Source organism: Balaenoptera physalus (assembly GCF_965194825.1).
Source record: "Balaenoptera physalus genome assembly, chromosome: 1".
In the NCBI taxonomy this organism is placed as follows: Eukaryota; Metazoa; Chordata; class Mammalia; order Artiodactyla; family Balaenopteridae; genus Balaenoptera; species Balaenoptera physalus.
This window is the reverse complement of record NC_138882.1, coordinates 131,499,855-131,516,249: the sequence shown is the minus strand read 5'-3', so window position 1 is coordinate 131,516,249 and position 16,395 is coordinate 131,499,855. Positions and strand designations below refer to the sequence as shown.

Below are 16,395 nucleotides of genomic sequence, written 5' to 3'. Positions count from 1 at the left end.
AATCTATGGAGACCCAGTACAATTAAACAATTTAAAATCAAGAAGTTCGAAGTGTTATACTTTAAGATAGGATTGGATAGTTCACTTAACGATAGGGTATTTGCACTTTTTTTACACTGATATCACCCACCCAGGTGTTATAACATTCCTTGATAATATGGTTTCAAGGAACCAAAACCCCAGAATCTGACCCAAAGTCTCTATTCAACTTATTTTCTCCTAGAAATTCAACTTGTGGGAATAAATTTCACCCAGATAACTACACAAGTACACTTATGTAAATGTGCATGAGGATACACACATACACACACACACATGCACACACACATATGTCTAAAAAATTTAGTTGATCAGTTTGGGATTGACATGCCCATGCTGCTATATTTAAAATAAAATGCCTTTCCATGAAAAAAAGAAAAGAAATAATAGAAAAAAAAATTTAGTTGAACCACCAAGTCCATCAGTAGGAGGATATTTAACTAAATTTTGCTTTGTTCTGATAATAGATTCTCATCAGGCTTCAAAAAGAATAGTGTTAATCTATTTGTCCAGAGTCCTGACATAAAAAGGTCCATGCAGTGTGATCATACATTTCTTTTAAATAATTTATATGTGGATTTTGATAAAATCAGGGATGACTGGAAGACTCTGAACACAGGGTTGCCTTTGTGGATTTGAATTATTATGGGGTGGTGAGGGCATATAAGTTTAGTCAACATGTATTACCTTAATGATTAAAAGCACCTAATGTATAAACAAAAACTTTATGTTTCAGGCATATTTGAGCCTCTGAACTTTCACATATTGATAATTTTTGTATATCTGAGGTAGTTTCCCAAACTTTAAAGTATCTTTACTCATTTTTATCTGTTTTATACCAACTTATTTGGTATTGTTTTAAATTCATTTTCTGCCAATTTATTCTTTATTTTGGGATGCTTAAATTGTGAAAAGTTATTTTTACGAAAGGGAAGTCATTCCCCAAACATTCTCATTGCTGAATAAACAAAAGCAGGTTAAATAAAGGCATGTATATGCCATATTTTGACTGAAAACAACTTTTATGTGAACAGAAAGGGATTTAAATAGATATTCACCAAGGGGTTTAGAATTGTTAGAATGCTTGATGTTGCAGGTATTATTTATGCTCTCATTTTTCTTTTCTTACATTTTCCAATTTTTCTGTGATGGTGTGCATTGACATTGTAATAACAAATATAAATTAAAGAAGTGAAAACAAGATAATAAAACAATAAAATCAATGAATCCAGAACTTTTTGGGCCTGGGGGTTATCTTTTAATTTCTAAGTAGTTATCAATCAATGGCGTACCTTATTTGGAAATGGTTTAGTAAATTAAAAAAATTAACCTTCTGCTCCTTACCTTGCTTTTTTTTAGCCCAAAGCATCTTGGACATCTTCCCATGCCAGTATAAATAATTTACCTTATTTTTTAATATACTTTAATATGCCATAACATTTTTAAACAATACCTTCTTAGGTGTCTTCCAAATGTTCACTATTGCAAATATTACAATACTAAATATTCCTGAATCTGTTTCTTTCCACATGCATGTGTGTTCCTAGGATAAATTCCAATATGCTAAAATGCATGAGCATGTTCATTTAAAATGTTGATATTCCCATATTGCCTTCACAAATAGTTGTACCAATTTCTACTCCTATCAACAGTGTATAAGAAACTCTCATTCTAAGGATAATCATTTTCAATCACACCATTAATTTTACTCAGTAGCATCTCAGCCAGTCTGTTATGACCAAATTGCTTTTGCCTAAATCAAAGCTCCTCACCCCTGATACTTAGAAAATTCAACCTGCTTAAGTCTATTGCACCTTCAAACAATTCCCCCATGCATATCTTTTACTCTTTTAGTGGGTGCTTACTACATACTCAGCAATCATGCAGACTATTATTCTTTAGGAATTTCTTGTCTGATTTTATATTAAGTAATTTTCATCATCAGTGCCATTGAAAGAATTGCATGTCTTTCCTGGCAGTATATTTTGCCTATGTACATCACAGTATAAGCTCCAAAAAGTCAGAGAATTTTGTCTGCTTTGATAGTTGATATATCACCAATGCCTAGAGCAGGACCCAGTCCATAGTAAGTGCCCAATAAATTCCACTGGATGAAAAATGTAAGTTTAGCTAGTTGAAATTAACATGGAATTGATCTCAATCTTGTCGGCATAAAAGGCCCTGTGCAGATTTAGTTAATAAATCTACCCAGTGGCTCAGAGCAGATTTGGAAGATCACCTAAAAGAAAAATCGTTCGCTAGTCAGAAAAAGTTAAATATTACCTGATGGATAGTGTGCACATATCTAACATAAAGATGGGTCCGATCAAGTAGAGTTAATAGATATAGGAACTTAGAAAAGAATATAATCACCTTGGCAAACGTGGAAAGTGCCCATCTGAGTAGTAACTAAGGGACAGGAAATTCCACCCATTGGACTTTGAATATTTCTGGTCCTAAAGGCAAAGTTATCCCTGGAAGATACAGAGGACTTTAGCCAAAGACCTTCGAGCTTTCTGGTACCTTTGGCAAGCCCATTCCTAAGAGGAGACAGATGCATCAAGCTAAGATGACCTGATGCCATTAACATTCCATTCTACCATATTCCCTCATTCTGATTCCATACTCACCAGGCAACCTTCTCATTGTGATCTGGCTTCCCATATAGGTCTGCCTATAAGGGGAAAATGTACTGCTCCTACAAGCTTTGATTTAATTGTTATCTGGTGAATTAATGGTCCCTAATTATGATTTGATTCCCTATTTTGATTTACTATAGTGAGAAAAAATGGGCTTGTCATGTGTTATTTTAGTTAGCTTGAGACAATCTCTCAGGATCTGACTATTCCTGGACACTAGCTTGAAATGGGAAATCTCTGGACATTTAAAGTGGAGACCAGATCCAAGAAAGTGTCAACCTAATTGGCTTATGACCCAATAAGTTCCCGCCTAGCTCTAAGCAGTCGTCCTAGACAAAATGCCACCACTTTTGGTATAATTTCTCCTTTCCAAGAAACTACTATTAAATTAACTAAAGTAAGGTTTGTGAAAAATGCTTCACAAGCTGAAAAGCATATTAAATGGATTTAAATATTATTTATCATTTTAGGGTTATGTTTGTACTTTTAATGTGAAAAACAATAATTTATCTGTCTGAATTAATTTCTTAGTGTCAAGGTCATCTGTCAGCTTTAGATAAAAATATCTTAATTTCATATGTCATATGTTTCCTAATAATTAATGGAGCTAAATTCACCCATTTGAGCATAATTACAATTGTACTCATAACACAGATTCTATCTTAAGCTGGCAAATGTTTCTTCTTGCTCTTAAAAATACAAACAAAACCTTCCCTAATTACTAAATGTCCCAATTATCCTTCCCTTTTAAGTAACTCATATTTTATGGCTATCATACCTCCTTCCTGTGCTCTATTAAAATAAGTGAAAATTACCTGAGATATAACCTTGAAAAGGAAGCATAGTCAAGCTTCTGTGTGTGATTAATTCAGGATTTTTTTAAAGATGGACATTCTTTTCCTTCTATATCCAACCTTCTCCAGAGTCAAACTTGAAGCAATTTCATACACTGATGGTAAAGTAAGTCGGCATGCAAATGCAAACCTATTCTTGGAAAGTTTCATTTTCTAGGTTTCATGCATTTAAAATTTGGAAGCAGTCAAAACTTGGTCTATTCTGATAGAAGTCATATCTAGCTATAAAAAGTTCCTCTTTGTTTTTCACACAACCTTTCAAATTCATGAGAGATCATCTTAAATTATTACAAATCTATTCCTTACTCTTTTGCCCAATAACACAGAAATTATAGGCCTTCCAATTAAAGTAAGAAATAATTAAACAGACGTACATGGCAAGTGCTTAATAAGTGCAAAATATATATTTCACTAAATAGATTAATTGAATCTAGCATCTTAAAGACTGTGAAGAAAAAGCATTTACCCCAATGGGAAATGGAGCTTCATTTTCCAGCAATGAGGTTTTTGATCTGGACCCCGAAGTTACCTTTGGAGCAGTTCCTACTGCAGGATTACTGGGTAGAGGTTGTAATCGAATTGGAGGCTGCATATTTCCTGGGGCAGTGTATGGTCGAGGGGCTGTCTAGACAATTAGGGAAAAAAATTCCATTTAAATTAGTATCTTGACATGTCTCCAGGACCAATTAATAGCTCAACAAATTGCCTAGACTAATTAATGGTACCTTTTTACTGAACAGATTAACCTTTAATTATGTCCTTCCATTATACATATTCTTATGACCCAACGTATTTGTTAAAACATATGGTGTGGCAGTCCTCTACATACCTAACTGCCACAATTGTAGAGTATTTTGGATAAAGGAGATGTTCTCTGTTAGGTTCCTGTATTTTATTCACACTGTGAACTCACTTACAATACCTAATTGATGCTGTAAATTGAATGGCTTTGCTCAATTAAATGTTAAGTTGAATAATGTTCCTAATTTAGAGATCTAAGGGCCTATGATTAAAATGAACTCATTCCTGTTTAAATGTTTTCAACATCAACTCTAGTACGAGTCCTTTAGGTCTTAAGATTGGTGTTGAAGTGAAAGCATACAATACGATTCAAAAAGAGGGAAGGCAAATACTTACTTCTAATGCATTACCATTTATTCAACCTCTTCCTTGAAATACTAGGAAAACAAAACTGAAAAATTGTAACTGGCAACTTTGGAAAACATTGTCAAAATGGAGGTGTTTTCCAGGCTGGATAGTTTCCATTTGCCCCTCTTCTCTGTCTTCTCTGTTCTGCTCTGGCTGCTGGGAGTTATTTCTTTATGGACTACATCAACTAACCTCAGGATTCCAGTTGGATTTGGCCAGTGAAAGACACTGGCAGGAGATCAAAAGACAGGAGGGAAGGAGACTGGGGTCTTAATGCTCCTGGACCCTTCCCAACCAGGGTTATGATGGGCCAGCTGGGTCCCTCCAACAAAGTCCACAGCTCCTATCAGGAAGTCCTCTCCCAGAACCTGCCAGCTGGTTCTGGTATCCAAGTCCTCTCTTTCCCCCTAAGCCTATGTGGTGTGGTTCCCCATTGTATTCACCCCAGCATGCTTTACATACCCAGTTGGTTTTCCTTAACCCCACTTGCATCTTTCTAGTTTCTTTATTAAACCCTTCCTAATTACCCTATTTGTGTGAGCCATCTGTTTCCTGCTGAGACCCTGACTGATGCATTTTCTAATCAAGAATGTACTACAGAGAAAACCGAAAGTGCCAGTTCAGAGCATTAGATGTGTCTTTTGGAGCACTGACAGAACATTGTAACTTTAGCATAAAGATCAGCAATGTTTCAAAAATGGAAAAAACAAGATGTTTGGCCCAGTTGTTCTATTACAATAAAACAGTAGAAAACCTGTTAAGAATAATACATGCAGGGCTTCCCTGGTGGTGCAGTGGTTGAGAGTCTGCCTGCCAATGCAGGGGAAACGGGTTCAAGCCCTGGTCTGGGAAGATCCCACATGCCACGGAGCGGCTGGGCCCGTGAGCCACAACTGCTGAGCCTGCGCGTCTGGAGCCTGTACTCCGCAACAAGAGAGGCCGCAATAATGAGAGGCCCGCGCACCGCGATGAAGAGTGGCCCCCACTTGCCGCAACTAGAGAGAGCCCTCGCACAGAAACGAAGATCCAAACACAGTAGCCATAAATAAATTAATTAATTAATAAAAATTAAAAAAAAAAAGGCAGCACCTTATTAAAAAAAAAAAAAAAGAATAATACATGCAAATTTGGGTAAGAGAGTGTGAGAACAACAGTATATAAATGATTAATGAATAAGGTTTATTACATTGACTCACAGTGTAATGGTGACAACAAATATTCAACTCTGGCAAAGTGTTTTATAAATACATAAAAAATGGTGATAGGGCAGCTCCCACCAACCAAAAGTTGGTCTTAGCGCCATCTTGACAAGCATGTTATATGTTGCCAAAACTCTGATTTTGTTACATCAACACTTATTGAATTCCAACTCTAGTCACTGTGAGATGAAAAAGTAAGTTTTAAGTAAGTTTTAACACCTAAACAGCAACACAAGACAATTAGTGTCAAATGAACCACACAAATACTGCCAAAGAGACAATAACAACAAAATACCTGAAAACTAATAGAACTTAGAACTAAAAGTTATTTGGAATAAGCCAATGAGACTAGTAAAAATTAAAGTTTCACAGAAGTAATTACATTTTATCCAAATGAATGAGCAAAAGAAGAAAATGATAAGGAGAAAAGAGGAATGGTAAATTTGAACATCCAAGTAAGAAGAGCCAGTTGTGAGCCAGACATGGGAAGGGGAGCAAAGAGAATATTCCCCAATATCTGTTTTCCTTTCTTCATGTAATAGAATATTTATTAGGGAACATGGCTATCACAAATAAAGACTGTATTTCCCAGTGTCTCTTGAAGCTCCATATAGATGTATGTCTCAGTTTGGGCCAGTAAGATGTGAGCAGAAGTGCTATATGAAACTTCCAGATCATGCCCTTAGAAAGAAGAAATGTATCTTCACTTTCCCCTTATCCCCTTCGCTCTGGCTGAAAGAGCCACACGGTGATATATATACCATCTTGGTATGCGTGGATGAAGGCAACACACTAAATTTGGCAGATCAATGACACAAAAGGAGTCTGAGCTTTTGATGCCTCATAGAGTAGAGATGGTGCAGGAGCTGAGACTCATGCGTGTGTGTTGAGGCGGGGAGCGCATCCTTATGTTAAAGTCGTTATTTTGGTCTCCGCATACAAACCTAGACAAGAAGCCAAGTGGACTGACTAGAGCAGCGTTTGGTTTAAAGAAAAAAGACATAAGCCTCTATGAGCCAAAAGGTGAAAGGTCTTAAAACCCACAAAGAGAAATCAGACTAGAAGTTTTCTGAACAAAGGGATCAGATCATCCAAACAAATCTCTGTCAAACAAATATGCCTTAAAACCCACTCCTGTCAAAAAAAAAATCCAACTGAACACAAAAACACTGAATGTAGGACTTGGAAAGCAGGTTACTCTAAACTAGAACATGATCTATTGGCTGCTGTGTGCTAAATGTTACTTCCCCACATTTGCATTCAGTTAGATGAATGTGGCAGTCAAATGTTTAACCGATTACATGTATCTCTAAAAACAAATCTGCGCCATTCAACTAACAGCTGTGAACTACAAACTGTTGTAGTTCACATCAGGAGCCACCTTAAATTTGCTATATTTTAAACTGTTCATAATATATTTTCTTGGAATATATATGGCACTGTAGCTTAACATTTTCAAAACTGTACCAGAATGTGAATTGAAATCGACTACCTGGTGATTACTCAGCTTAGCTGAGCATTTCTAATTCTCAGTAGAAGATCTCTGGGGGTGAATTTTCCAAGCATGTACAAAATTAGTTGAATGACTTCCACAGTTTTAATGGCATGGTGCAGCTAAAAGCCTACATGCTATTTTGAAAGTTTAGGTGCAATTAGTGACCAAGTGAAGTAACTGTTCACCGTATGCTCTCCTTATTCACTCAAGAAAGTTTAAAGAGAAAAATGGATGGCAATATCCCAAAAGGATTATTATCTTTATCCCAATGGCACCTGGAGGTCAGGAATCCAATTCAGAGGATATGTAACCAAGTTAGGAAAACAAAAAAGAAGGACTTGAATTTCTGTAACATGGGAACTGCAATCCCAAGATCACAATAGGTATCCCCTATGAGGCAGCAGCACCGCAGGGGGTGATCAAGTGAAGAATCCTGGCTTACCAGATAGAAAGGCTGCTAAAGTGCTGGTGTCAGTGGTTCCTGTAATTTTTAAATTACTTTCTCACTCCTGCCACATTAACATCTCCTGGATGTATCATAAACTACTTATTGAGGCTGTTCAGCTGGAAAATTGAAAAGAAAGCCTTTCAAGAGTTTTTCCTCCCTGAAACAGGTGGGAAGATAGAAAATGGCCCTTGTTTCTTTTGTTTCACCCAGGATAAGCTTTTGAGAGTCTAGTGAATTTGCCACCCAATAAGAGAATTATTTGTGTACATATACATTTAAATGAAGCCTGGAAATATGATAACAACAAAGGGAAGACGGTTGCTTTTCATAACTTGAGCTGTTCATCGAGAAATGTCAAAACATATTTATCTTTTGAAAATGTCAAAGCTTAACACTATATGTGATGAACCTACTTCAATAATCTGTGAAAGCATTGCAATTCCTCTACAAATATTGTGCAATCCAAAAAAATGTTCATGCTAACAAGGAAATACATTAGGCCACACAAAGCCAGAATAAAGATGTCATCAAATCAATTCATTTAAAGCTGAAACCATCAACCGCCAGGAAATATTTTGCAAGTCTTTTCCTGTATCTATATTGTTTCAAGCTACCTTATGTTCCTTCAAGCAAATACCACTCCTAGGTTATAAATGAAGCGAAGTGGAATGAAATGTCAGTGTGCAATTTCTTTAAGCAGAATTTCTATACATTTAATTATTTTTATCTTAGACTGTGTGCATATACTTTTGATAAAAGAAGCTCAGATGTATCTGGCCCGACATGTTGTGCAGTACCATTGAATTTGTATGCATAAAGAAGCTTTAAGATAAGGTAAGAGTAGAGGAAACAGCAAGAAAAAAATCCAGAGGTCAGAAAATATAGAACATGCATGGAACAACCAATGGTTCAATTGTGCTGCATTGTAGGGTGCTAAAGGGTAATCGTGGGGAAAAGTATTAGGTTAGCTAAATTGATGTCATGTGGCTTGGGGTCTTAAATGTCAGGTGCAAGAGTCTGGGCTTTTCTATAGGTGACACAGAGCCAGTGAAGGTATTTGGGCATGTAAGTAACATAAGTAATCTGCACTTTAAGAAAACTAATCTAGCAGTAACAAAATGGATTTGACAGGGGTGATAGTGAATGAAGGCGGGACAACCAGTAAAGACAGAGTTGAATGGATACAAGATTATGTTTTCACTCAGTAGGATTCCCAAGATGATACAACCATGTACCCAGAGAGCGTTCTTTCTGAGAGTAATACAAAATCATGAATTAATTAGTTGGCATGGTGCAGGTCAGAGTGCTATTAACGTGACTCACCAGTGTTACTGGACTGGAATGTCCTTCATCAACCAGAACACTATGGCCATGGTTAGTCTTGGGGCCAACTGGGGGGCGGGGAGACAGGATTGGCATGTTATTTCCTATAGTCCATCCTGTGTGCTCTCCCTGGAATAAGAAAGTGATTTAACAAACCGATGCATAATTAGTAATCTAGGTTACGTTAGTGCCTGCCAGATAAGAGGTGTTATAGGACTAGAGAAGTTCTTTCTCATTCTTTTCAAAAGTACTCCCTCTGAGGACGATCATGATAATCAGGAGATGTTTCCACAGCTGTACTGGGCACTGGGTGTGGTAGTGAAAGGCAGGAAATTGAGTGTGCTTTATCCAAAGAAATAGCTCTGCTCACCGTAATAGCTACAGATGCAGTGTATCCTTAGTTTCAGCAATAATATTTATTAATCTGCTTTAAGCAGATCATTACAAGAAGCACAATGTTCCTCACTACTCTGATCAGTAGAGACTACCAGAAAGTATTACTTTTCTGCCTTAAAAAATTACTTAATAATGCCATAAGCAAAGGGTTATATATTACATATGGGGGACCTAAAATATAGGTCTTTCGCCAAGTGCAGTTATAGGTGAAAATGTTACGAATAAAAATCGTACAGAGGAAATGAAGTGTCTATCAGGAATTTCTGCCAATGCTATAGTGTGCCCATGTATCTGGTTAGTGTGTCTGGCAATCTGGGCGAGAGTGAATAGAACACTGTTTCAGGAACCATTTTCCAGTAACTATTTTTTCCATCAACATTTCAGCAGATAAAGTATGGAATCTATCAGTCCTCGATACAGGACACTATTGGTAAAGTTGACTTAATGGCAAATCTCTACACACCAACTTTTCTGATTTTGAAAAACTGACCTATTGTCTGTTATTTAACAACACTTTTGTAACAAGAGTATGTTTTGACTAAGATAAAATAGATTTGAGTCTATCAGGCAAGAGGGAAAATTACTGTTTCCTATGGCGAGTTATCCCACAAAAGCTTTATGAATATTCATCAGTTTGTGGAATGTGTCTTAAGCCCCAAATTTGTAATACCCTGAAAATGAAGAACAACACGTGGGTTTGAATGGCTCAAGAAATTGAGTAAAACTGCCAACCTAAACTGAAACCTTTCAAGCACGCCTAATTGAATCTTTCATCTCTTGATTTAAATTTACACATCTCCTAAGTTGACTGCAAAGATGAAATATCAAATGCAAAAGTAAAAAACAAGGAATCTTAAAATGCCTTCACAAAATGTCTAAATCTTATGCTTTTGTTCGCTAACGTAGATCTTTCCTACCATATATTTTCAAGGGTCACGTTCACATGAAAATGTACCATTGGATAATTCTTAAAATGCCCCATTTTCCATCACATTGGGAATGTCACCATCTATTTTTACCTTTTATGACAAATAAATCTTTTGGCCTCTATCACAAATCAATCAAGAAAATATAAAAGCAAAATTTCAAACTTGAGAAGAACGGTTTCAAGTTTTTCTTTCAATGACTTGTGTCTTATACAGTTTCTCTTGCACAGCAGCTCCTATTTTGTCATGATCTTCTGGAATAATAGTGGCCAAGATTTAAGCTTGGTGGAACAATCATTTGACCTCAGTTATGAGTTACCCCAAAATAAAGTGCCCCCAAGCCACTTCAATAATAGTACCATTGGCCTTCAAAATCATAAAATAATATTATGAAGTAAAAGAGTTACGTAGCTCCTTACCTTAAATCTCTGAATTCGCTCCTTCCTAGCTAATGTCTCCAGTTTCTTTTTAATTTCAAGCTGATGGTAACGCTAAGCATACAGGAAAGAGTGGAGGAAAGAATCATATCAATTATAGCAAAGAAATTTTTAGAGGAAAATAATCCCACTATCTAACTGTATTCTCATTTACCCCTCTTGTCATTGAGATGGAGAAGAACCACCTGCATAAGTGTGCAAGTGGGAATATAAATTGGTACAACTCTTTGGAAAGCCAATTCCTAACCTACGTTAGGCAGTTAAAAGTGTTCCTACGCTGTAACCCATAACTTTCATTTCTAAACCTAGGGAGAAGTCTGAATAATAAAAAAAAATGTTTTATGAACAAATATGTCTTCTGAAAGGTTGTTTTTTTTTCCTTCAAAGCAAAATTTCAGGAGCAACGTAAACTTTAAAGAGAATGGTTTAAGTTTTTGGCCCATTCATATAATGGAATAGAATATAATTATTAAAATAAGGTTCCTAAAGATTTTGGGGTTTTTTTGTTTTGTTTTTGTTTTTGTTTTTTAAAGCACTTTACTGAGGTATGATTGACATACAAAAAGTTGTACATATTTAATGTATATTACTTGATGACTTTGGAGATAAGTATATACCTGTGAAACTCTCAACTACAATCTATGCCATAAACATATCCATCACATCTAAAGGTTTCCTCCCACCTTCTTTATTATTATTAGTTTGTGATAAGAACACTTAAGATCTATCCTCTTAGCAAGTTTTTAAGTATACGACACAGTATTGTTAACTATAGGCAATAGATCTATAGAGTAGATCTCTAGGGCTTATTCATCTTGCATAACTGAAACTTTATCCCCGTTAAGTAATACCTCCTGATTTTCCTCTCCCCCAGGCCCTGGCAACCACCATTTCACCCTCTACCTCTATGAGTTTGACTAGTTTATATTCCTCATATAAGTTGGATGTGGAGAAAAGGGAAACCTTGTACATTGTTGTTGGGAATGTAAATTGGTGCATCCACCGTGGAAAAGAGCATGGTGGTTCCTAAAAAAATCAAAATTAGAACTACCCTATGATCCATCAATTGCATGCCTGGGTATATATTCAAGAATTGAAATATTCTACAATCCCATGTTCATTGCAGCAGTTTTCACAATAGCCAACACGTGGAAGCAAGCTAAATGTCCACCGACGGATGAATGGATAAAGAAGATGTGGTACATATATACAATGGGATATGATTCAGCCTTAAGATTTTGTTTAAAAAATGCAAAATACATGTAATGCTGATAAAAGTAGGATGCAGAACTGCACAGAAACACAATTTTATTGATCAAGCTCACATTATGTGCGTATCTGTGCGCTGCAAAAGTGGCTCGTGTGCATCATCTCTTCTTGAACAATTCCAATTGCTAAGCAGTCTCATTTTACAAATGAAGAAACTGAAGCAGAGGGTCGTGAACTTGCCCCAGGTCATACATCTAGTCAGTGGTGGAACTGTAATTTGAATCTTGGTCTATCTGACACTAACTTCCTGTTTGCCTTCTTTTTCTTCATAAAAACCTCCCAGTAGTCATCTTATTGAACCATCCTGCAGCTTGAGACCCTCCTGGCTTCCAGGACACCACTCTATCAGGTTTTCCCACCGTTTGAAGGTTCTTATCTAGCCCATGTTGTTCTTCCCAATTTCCTGCAACGCACACACCACGAAGCTAGAAACCTCAGAGTGGCCCTGGGTGTCTCCTTCCCCGCTCCTCATGCAGGCAGTGTCAGTCTCTCTCCCTCTTCCAGATCCCTGTGGATGGCGGCATCGCCCCAGTACGTCCACTACTGCTGTTAGCCCACAGCCTCTGGCAACAGCTGCCTAGTTGACCTCCCATCTGCGATCTTCTCCAGCTCATTAATCCATCTTCCACATTTTTAGCAACATCATCTTTCTAAAACAGCTCTGCTCATTTATTTCACTCCATGCTGAAAAATGTTTCATCGCTTCCTCACCTACACTGCAAACCTAGCTGGGAATTGAAGGCCTCCAGAAACAGGACCCCAACTTATTGGAGAGTGTCACTTCCTGCCACTCTTTCAACCAACTCACAGTGTAGTCTGGCCTCAGTGAGCTTTCCTTTCCATCCACAATGTCCCCTCACACCTCTGTAACTTCACACCTGCTGTCTTCACTCTCTGGAATGCCTTGCTTATCTTTTCATGTCAAGTTTCATTCAGTCCTCCAGGTTCAGTTCAAAAAGCAGGGCCTCTGTTCAGCTTCCTCTGACTCTCACAGAGGCAAGTCATCATTCCCTTCTTTTCTGAGCTCAGTCTATTTGTTCCTCTCTTCTAGCGTTTGATCACTTCCTACAGCATTTTTTAAAAAATTATATCTCACAGCTACATCACATAGCCCCATACTGGTACATGGTAAGTTTGCAATTAATGTTTATTGCATGAATGAATATGTGAATAGTAATACAACAACATTAGTAAACAGCATCAGCATAAACTAAATGTGAGACAAATGTAACAATTTAGAAATATTTTCTTCTTAAATTATATTAATATATTATATATTATATAAAATTATATATTACACATTAACATTTATCTAAGCTATTTATTCCAAACTTTAAGAATACACAAAGACTCTTTAATAACAGCACATTTAACAGTTATGATGTGTGCATTATAGGAAATTTTGGAAAATGAAAGTTCAAGAATCAAGGCTAAGACAGAACTTGGTGCCTACTGATTAAGTTTGAAATTATGTATAATTAATTTTACACTGTACTATTTTTTCAACATTAGTTGTAGAATTCCAACTAATACTTTTATAAAGAAGTGAATTTGGGAGCCATAAACTATGATTCTATGTAATTCATGCACATGACATAAATCACAAACTGAATTCCTAAATGAACAAATCATGTACATCTGAAGAGAGCACAACAATTGCTCAATTTAATAGTAGCATAATAATAAATATTTTGAGTGGCACTACACTTAGTATTGGTTTACTGATGATTCTACAGTTGGTCATAAATGTTTAGTGCACCCACAGGTCAATGGTTTTATGAGCCAAGTTTTCTGATTTACTGCTACTTGGTCAAGCCGAGAAGTGACATGCTTTTTCACAGACATTAAAACGGCATTGATGCTTGAAACTACAAGTTCCATGGAGCAAGGCTAAAATAATTTATCAAGTTAGCTAGATATCCTTCTAAAAATGCCATGTCAGACTGAAAAAAAAGTTGTTGATACTTGGGTTGTGAATCTGTGCTGACCAATGTGGCCTAAAGTAGGAGGGACAGCAGATGTTTCAATGCCTGCTCCTTGAAATTTAGCATACGGCTGAGCTTCGGAGCCTTCAAAGAATAACAAATCCGAAATAATTCATGGCAGTGGAATTACTGATATTTAAACAGATGTCACTTTTTTTTTTAGCAAATGGAAATTGAGGTGCAGATGGTGAGGGCTGGTATGTTTTAAAGTAGCCATTACGGATTAAAACTCTACATTTGTTAAATTAAATATCACAAAATATACAATGATGTCCATATTTTTCCCTAACTGAAATGAAGAAATGCTTACTTCAGTGTCTTGTCTCCTCACTACCTAGAAAGATATAGAGTATTTCTCAGGTCACCTTGTTCCATTCCTTTTTAATGAAATATAGGAAGAATTCCCCTGCTTCTGGGTACAGAAAGTATTATTAATTATCATATTAATAAATATCAGTTGTAAAGAAAATAGTTAATACTTGTACCTCCATATCAAGAACCTTATGGAAAATAGCCTGAGCTAAGCACTCCCGGATATATTTTTGGTGATCCCTCTTCATGATATTTAGTTTGTATTCCTTTTCAGAAAGTATTCTTCCATTTCTTGTGATCTGTCATGAATAAATAAAACATACATAGAAATACAAAGCAGAAAATGTATTGTTAGTTCCCTAAGAGAGAGAGATGGACCGTCAGTTGATCAGAGAAGGAAGCAGCGTCTTTTAAGGCTAATGAGGTGTAGTGCTATGGCTGATAAACTTTCACTTTTAATGAATGTTTCATAAGGAAACAAAAGAGAAAGGCAGTCTCATATACCCATCATTGTGAAAACACATACAGGTGGTGCACTTGACGTTTAAAACAAGGTTTTCATTAGAGTAACAATTTTCCCTTAATGGAACCCAGGTGTTCTTTTCATTTCTTTTTTTGAACACGTTCGGGAAGAAGGCGTGGGGTGCTACCTTGAAACAGTGAATAGGAGCAGTGATCACGGGACTGATGATCTCACAGGAAATACTTTGAAGGGCAAAACATGTAAGCTACAGAGGATCTCATCAATTTGTTTTTAAAATAATTGGTTTCATTACATTGTTTTCACACTGCTTTTCTTCTTTCACTCTCTAGCCCAGAATGTAATTTAATTTGCTGTGATTCAGATATTTTCAGATTATACAGTACTGCAGATATAAAGTATTTCAGATTGGTTTCAAGTGACATCACTGCAAGTCCTAGGAGTGATAGTTTCTGAATTTTATTTACTTGTTTTTCTTTTATTCCTTCCTATGGGCATATTTGTTCTATTTTTCTACATCTTCCCTAAACTGAGGATGTTATCTTTCCTGGAATGTTCATCTTCCTTTTCACTTATTTAAACCCTGCTCTTCTTTTCGTACTTAATTCAAGTCCACATATTTCTTAATTTTGATAACTAGTTTTTTAGCACTGTTGTTGCAACATATTGGAGTATCAAGATCAGCTAGAGTTGTGCTACGAGTGATTGGTTATTGATCATCTTTTTTATGAATGCATTTTCTAATGGAAGAAAGCAGTGTGGTTATAGAAAGTGTGCTTGGAATTACGAATAACTCAGTTACGGTCTTTGAAATGTGTTGTCCATGGGATATCATGTCATGACTATCCAACCAGGAAAAATTGTTGAGAACTTCCTGCACTGCCCCTCCCTTAGCAAGTAACTTGTCATTGATATTTCTCCTCTGGAAGTATCTAATCTCCCCAACTAGACTGGAAGCTCCTATAGGTCAGAAGTTCTTAAACTTGAGCCAGCATCTGAAGAATCACCTGGAAGACAAGTTGAAAAAGACTGATGGACCCCACCCCACAGTTTCTGACTCAACAGATCTGGGCTGGGGCTCTAGAATTTGCATGTTCTAACAAGTTCCCAGGCGATGCGAACACTCCTGATTCAGGGACTGTATCTGAACTGCTCTAGAGAAAGGGCTGTGTCCTTCCTGTTTGAGTTGCCATGCACATAATCAGTGTTCAATAAGTGCTTGTTAATGACGTTGATAAGTAAATACAAAGTCCTTCCCATTTATATATGAAGCTCACAGACTTTTATCTGAAGAAGTAGTGTTAATGGTAACCACAACAATTACAACAACCATTTATTACACATCTCTAATTGCTACAACAATCTTGAGGGTGGGGTATCATTATCTTTATTATCTTCCTTCAACTGAAGAAGTTGGAGCTGAGAAAGTTAAGTGTTTTGCTG

The 16,395-nt window shown here is 36.6% G+C and overlaps 1 protein-coding gene across 3 annotated transcripts in view; it reads right to left on the bottom strand.

Annotated features, from left to right (window-relative positions):
- Positions 1–16,395, bottom strand: part of ERICH3 (glutamate rich 3) — a 118,360-nt gene that overhangs the window by 64,819 nt on the left and 37,146 nt on the right. For 2 of the 3 annotated variants that reach the window (XM_082418763.1, XM_082418765.1), the window contains exons 3-6: positions 14,645–14,770; positions 10,888–10,959; positions 9,147–9,275; positions 3,999–4,157 (exon numbers count right to left, since the gene is read on the bottom strand). In XM_082418763.1, the coding sequence (XP_082274889.1) occupies positions 3,999–4,157; positions 9,147–9,275; positions 10,888–10,959; positions 14,645–14,770 (486 nt within the window). The remainder of the gene's footprint in view (positions 1–3,998; positions 4,158–9,146; positions 9,276–10,887; positions 10,960–14,644; positions 14,771–16,395) is intronic. The other variant, XM_082418764.1, reaches the window with a different exon arrangement.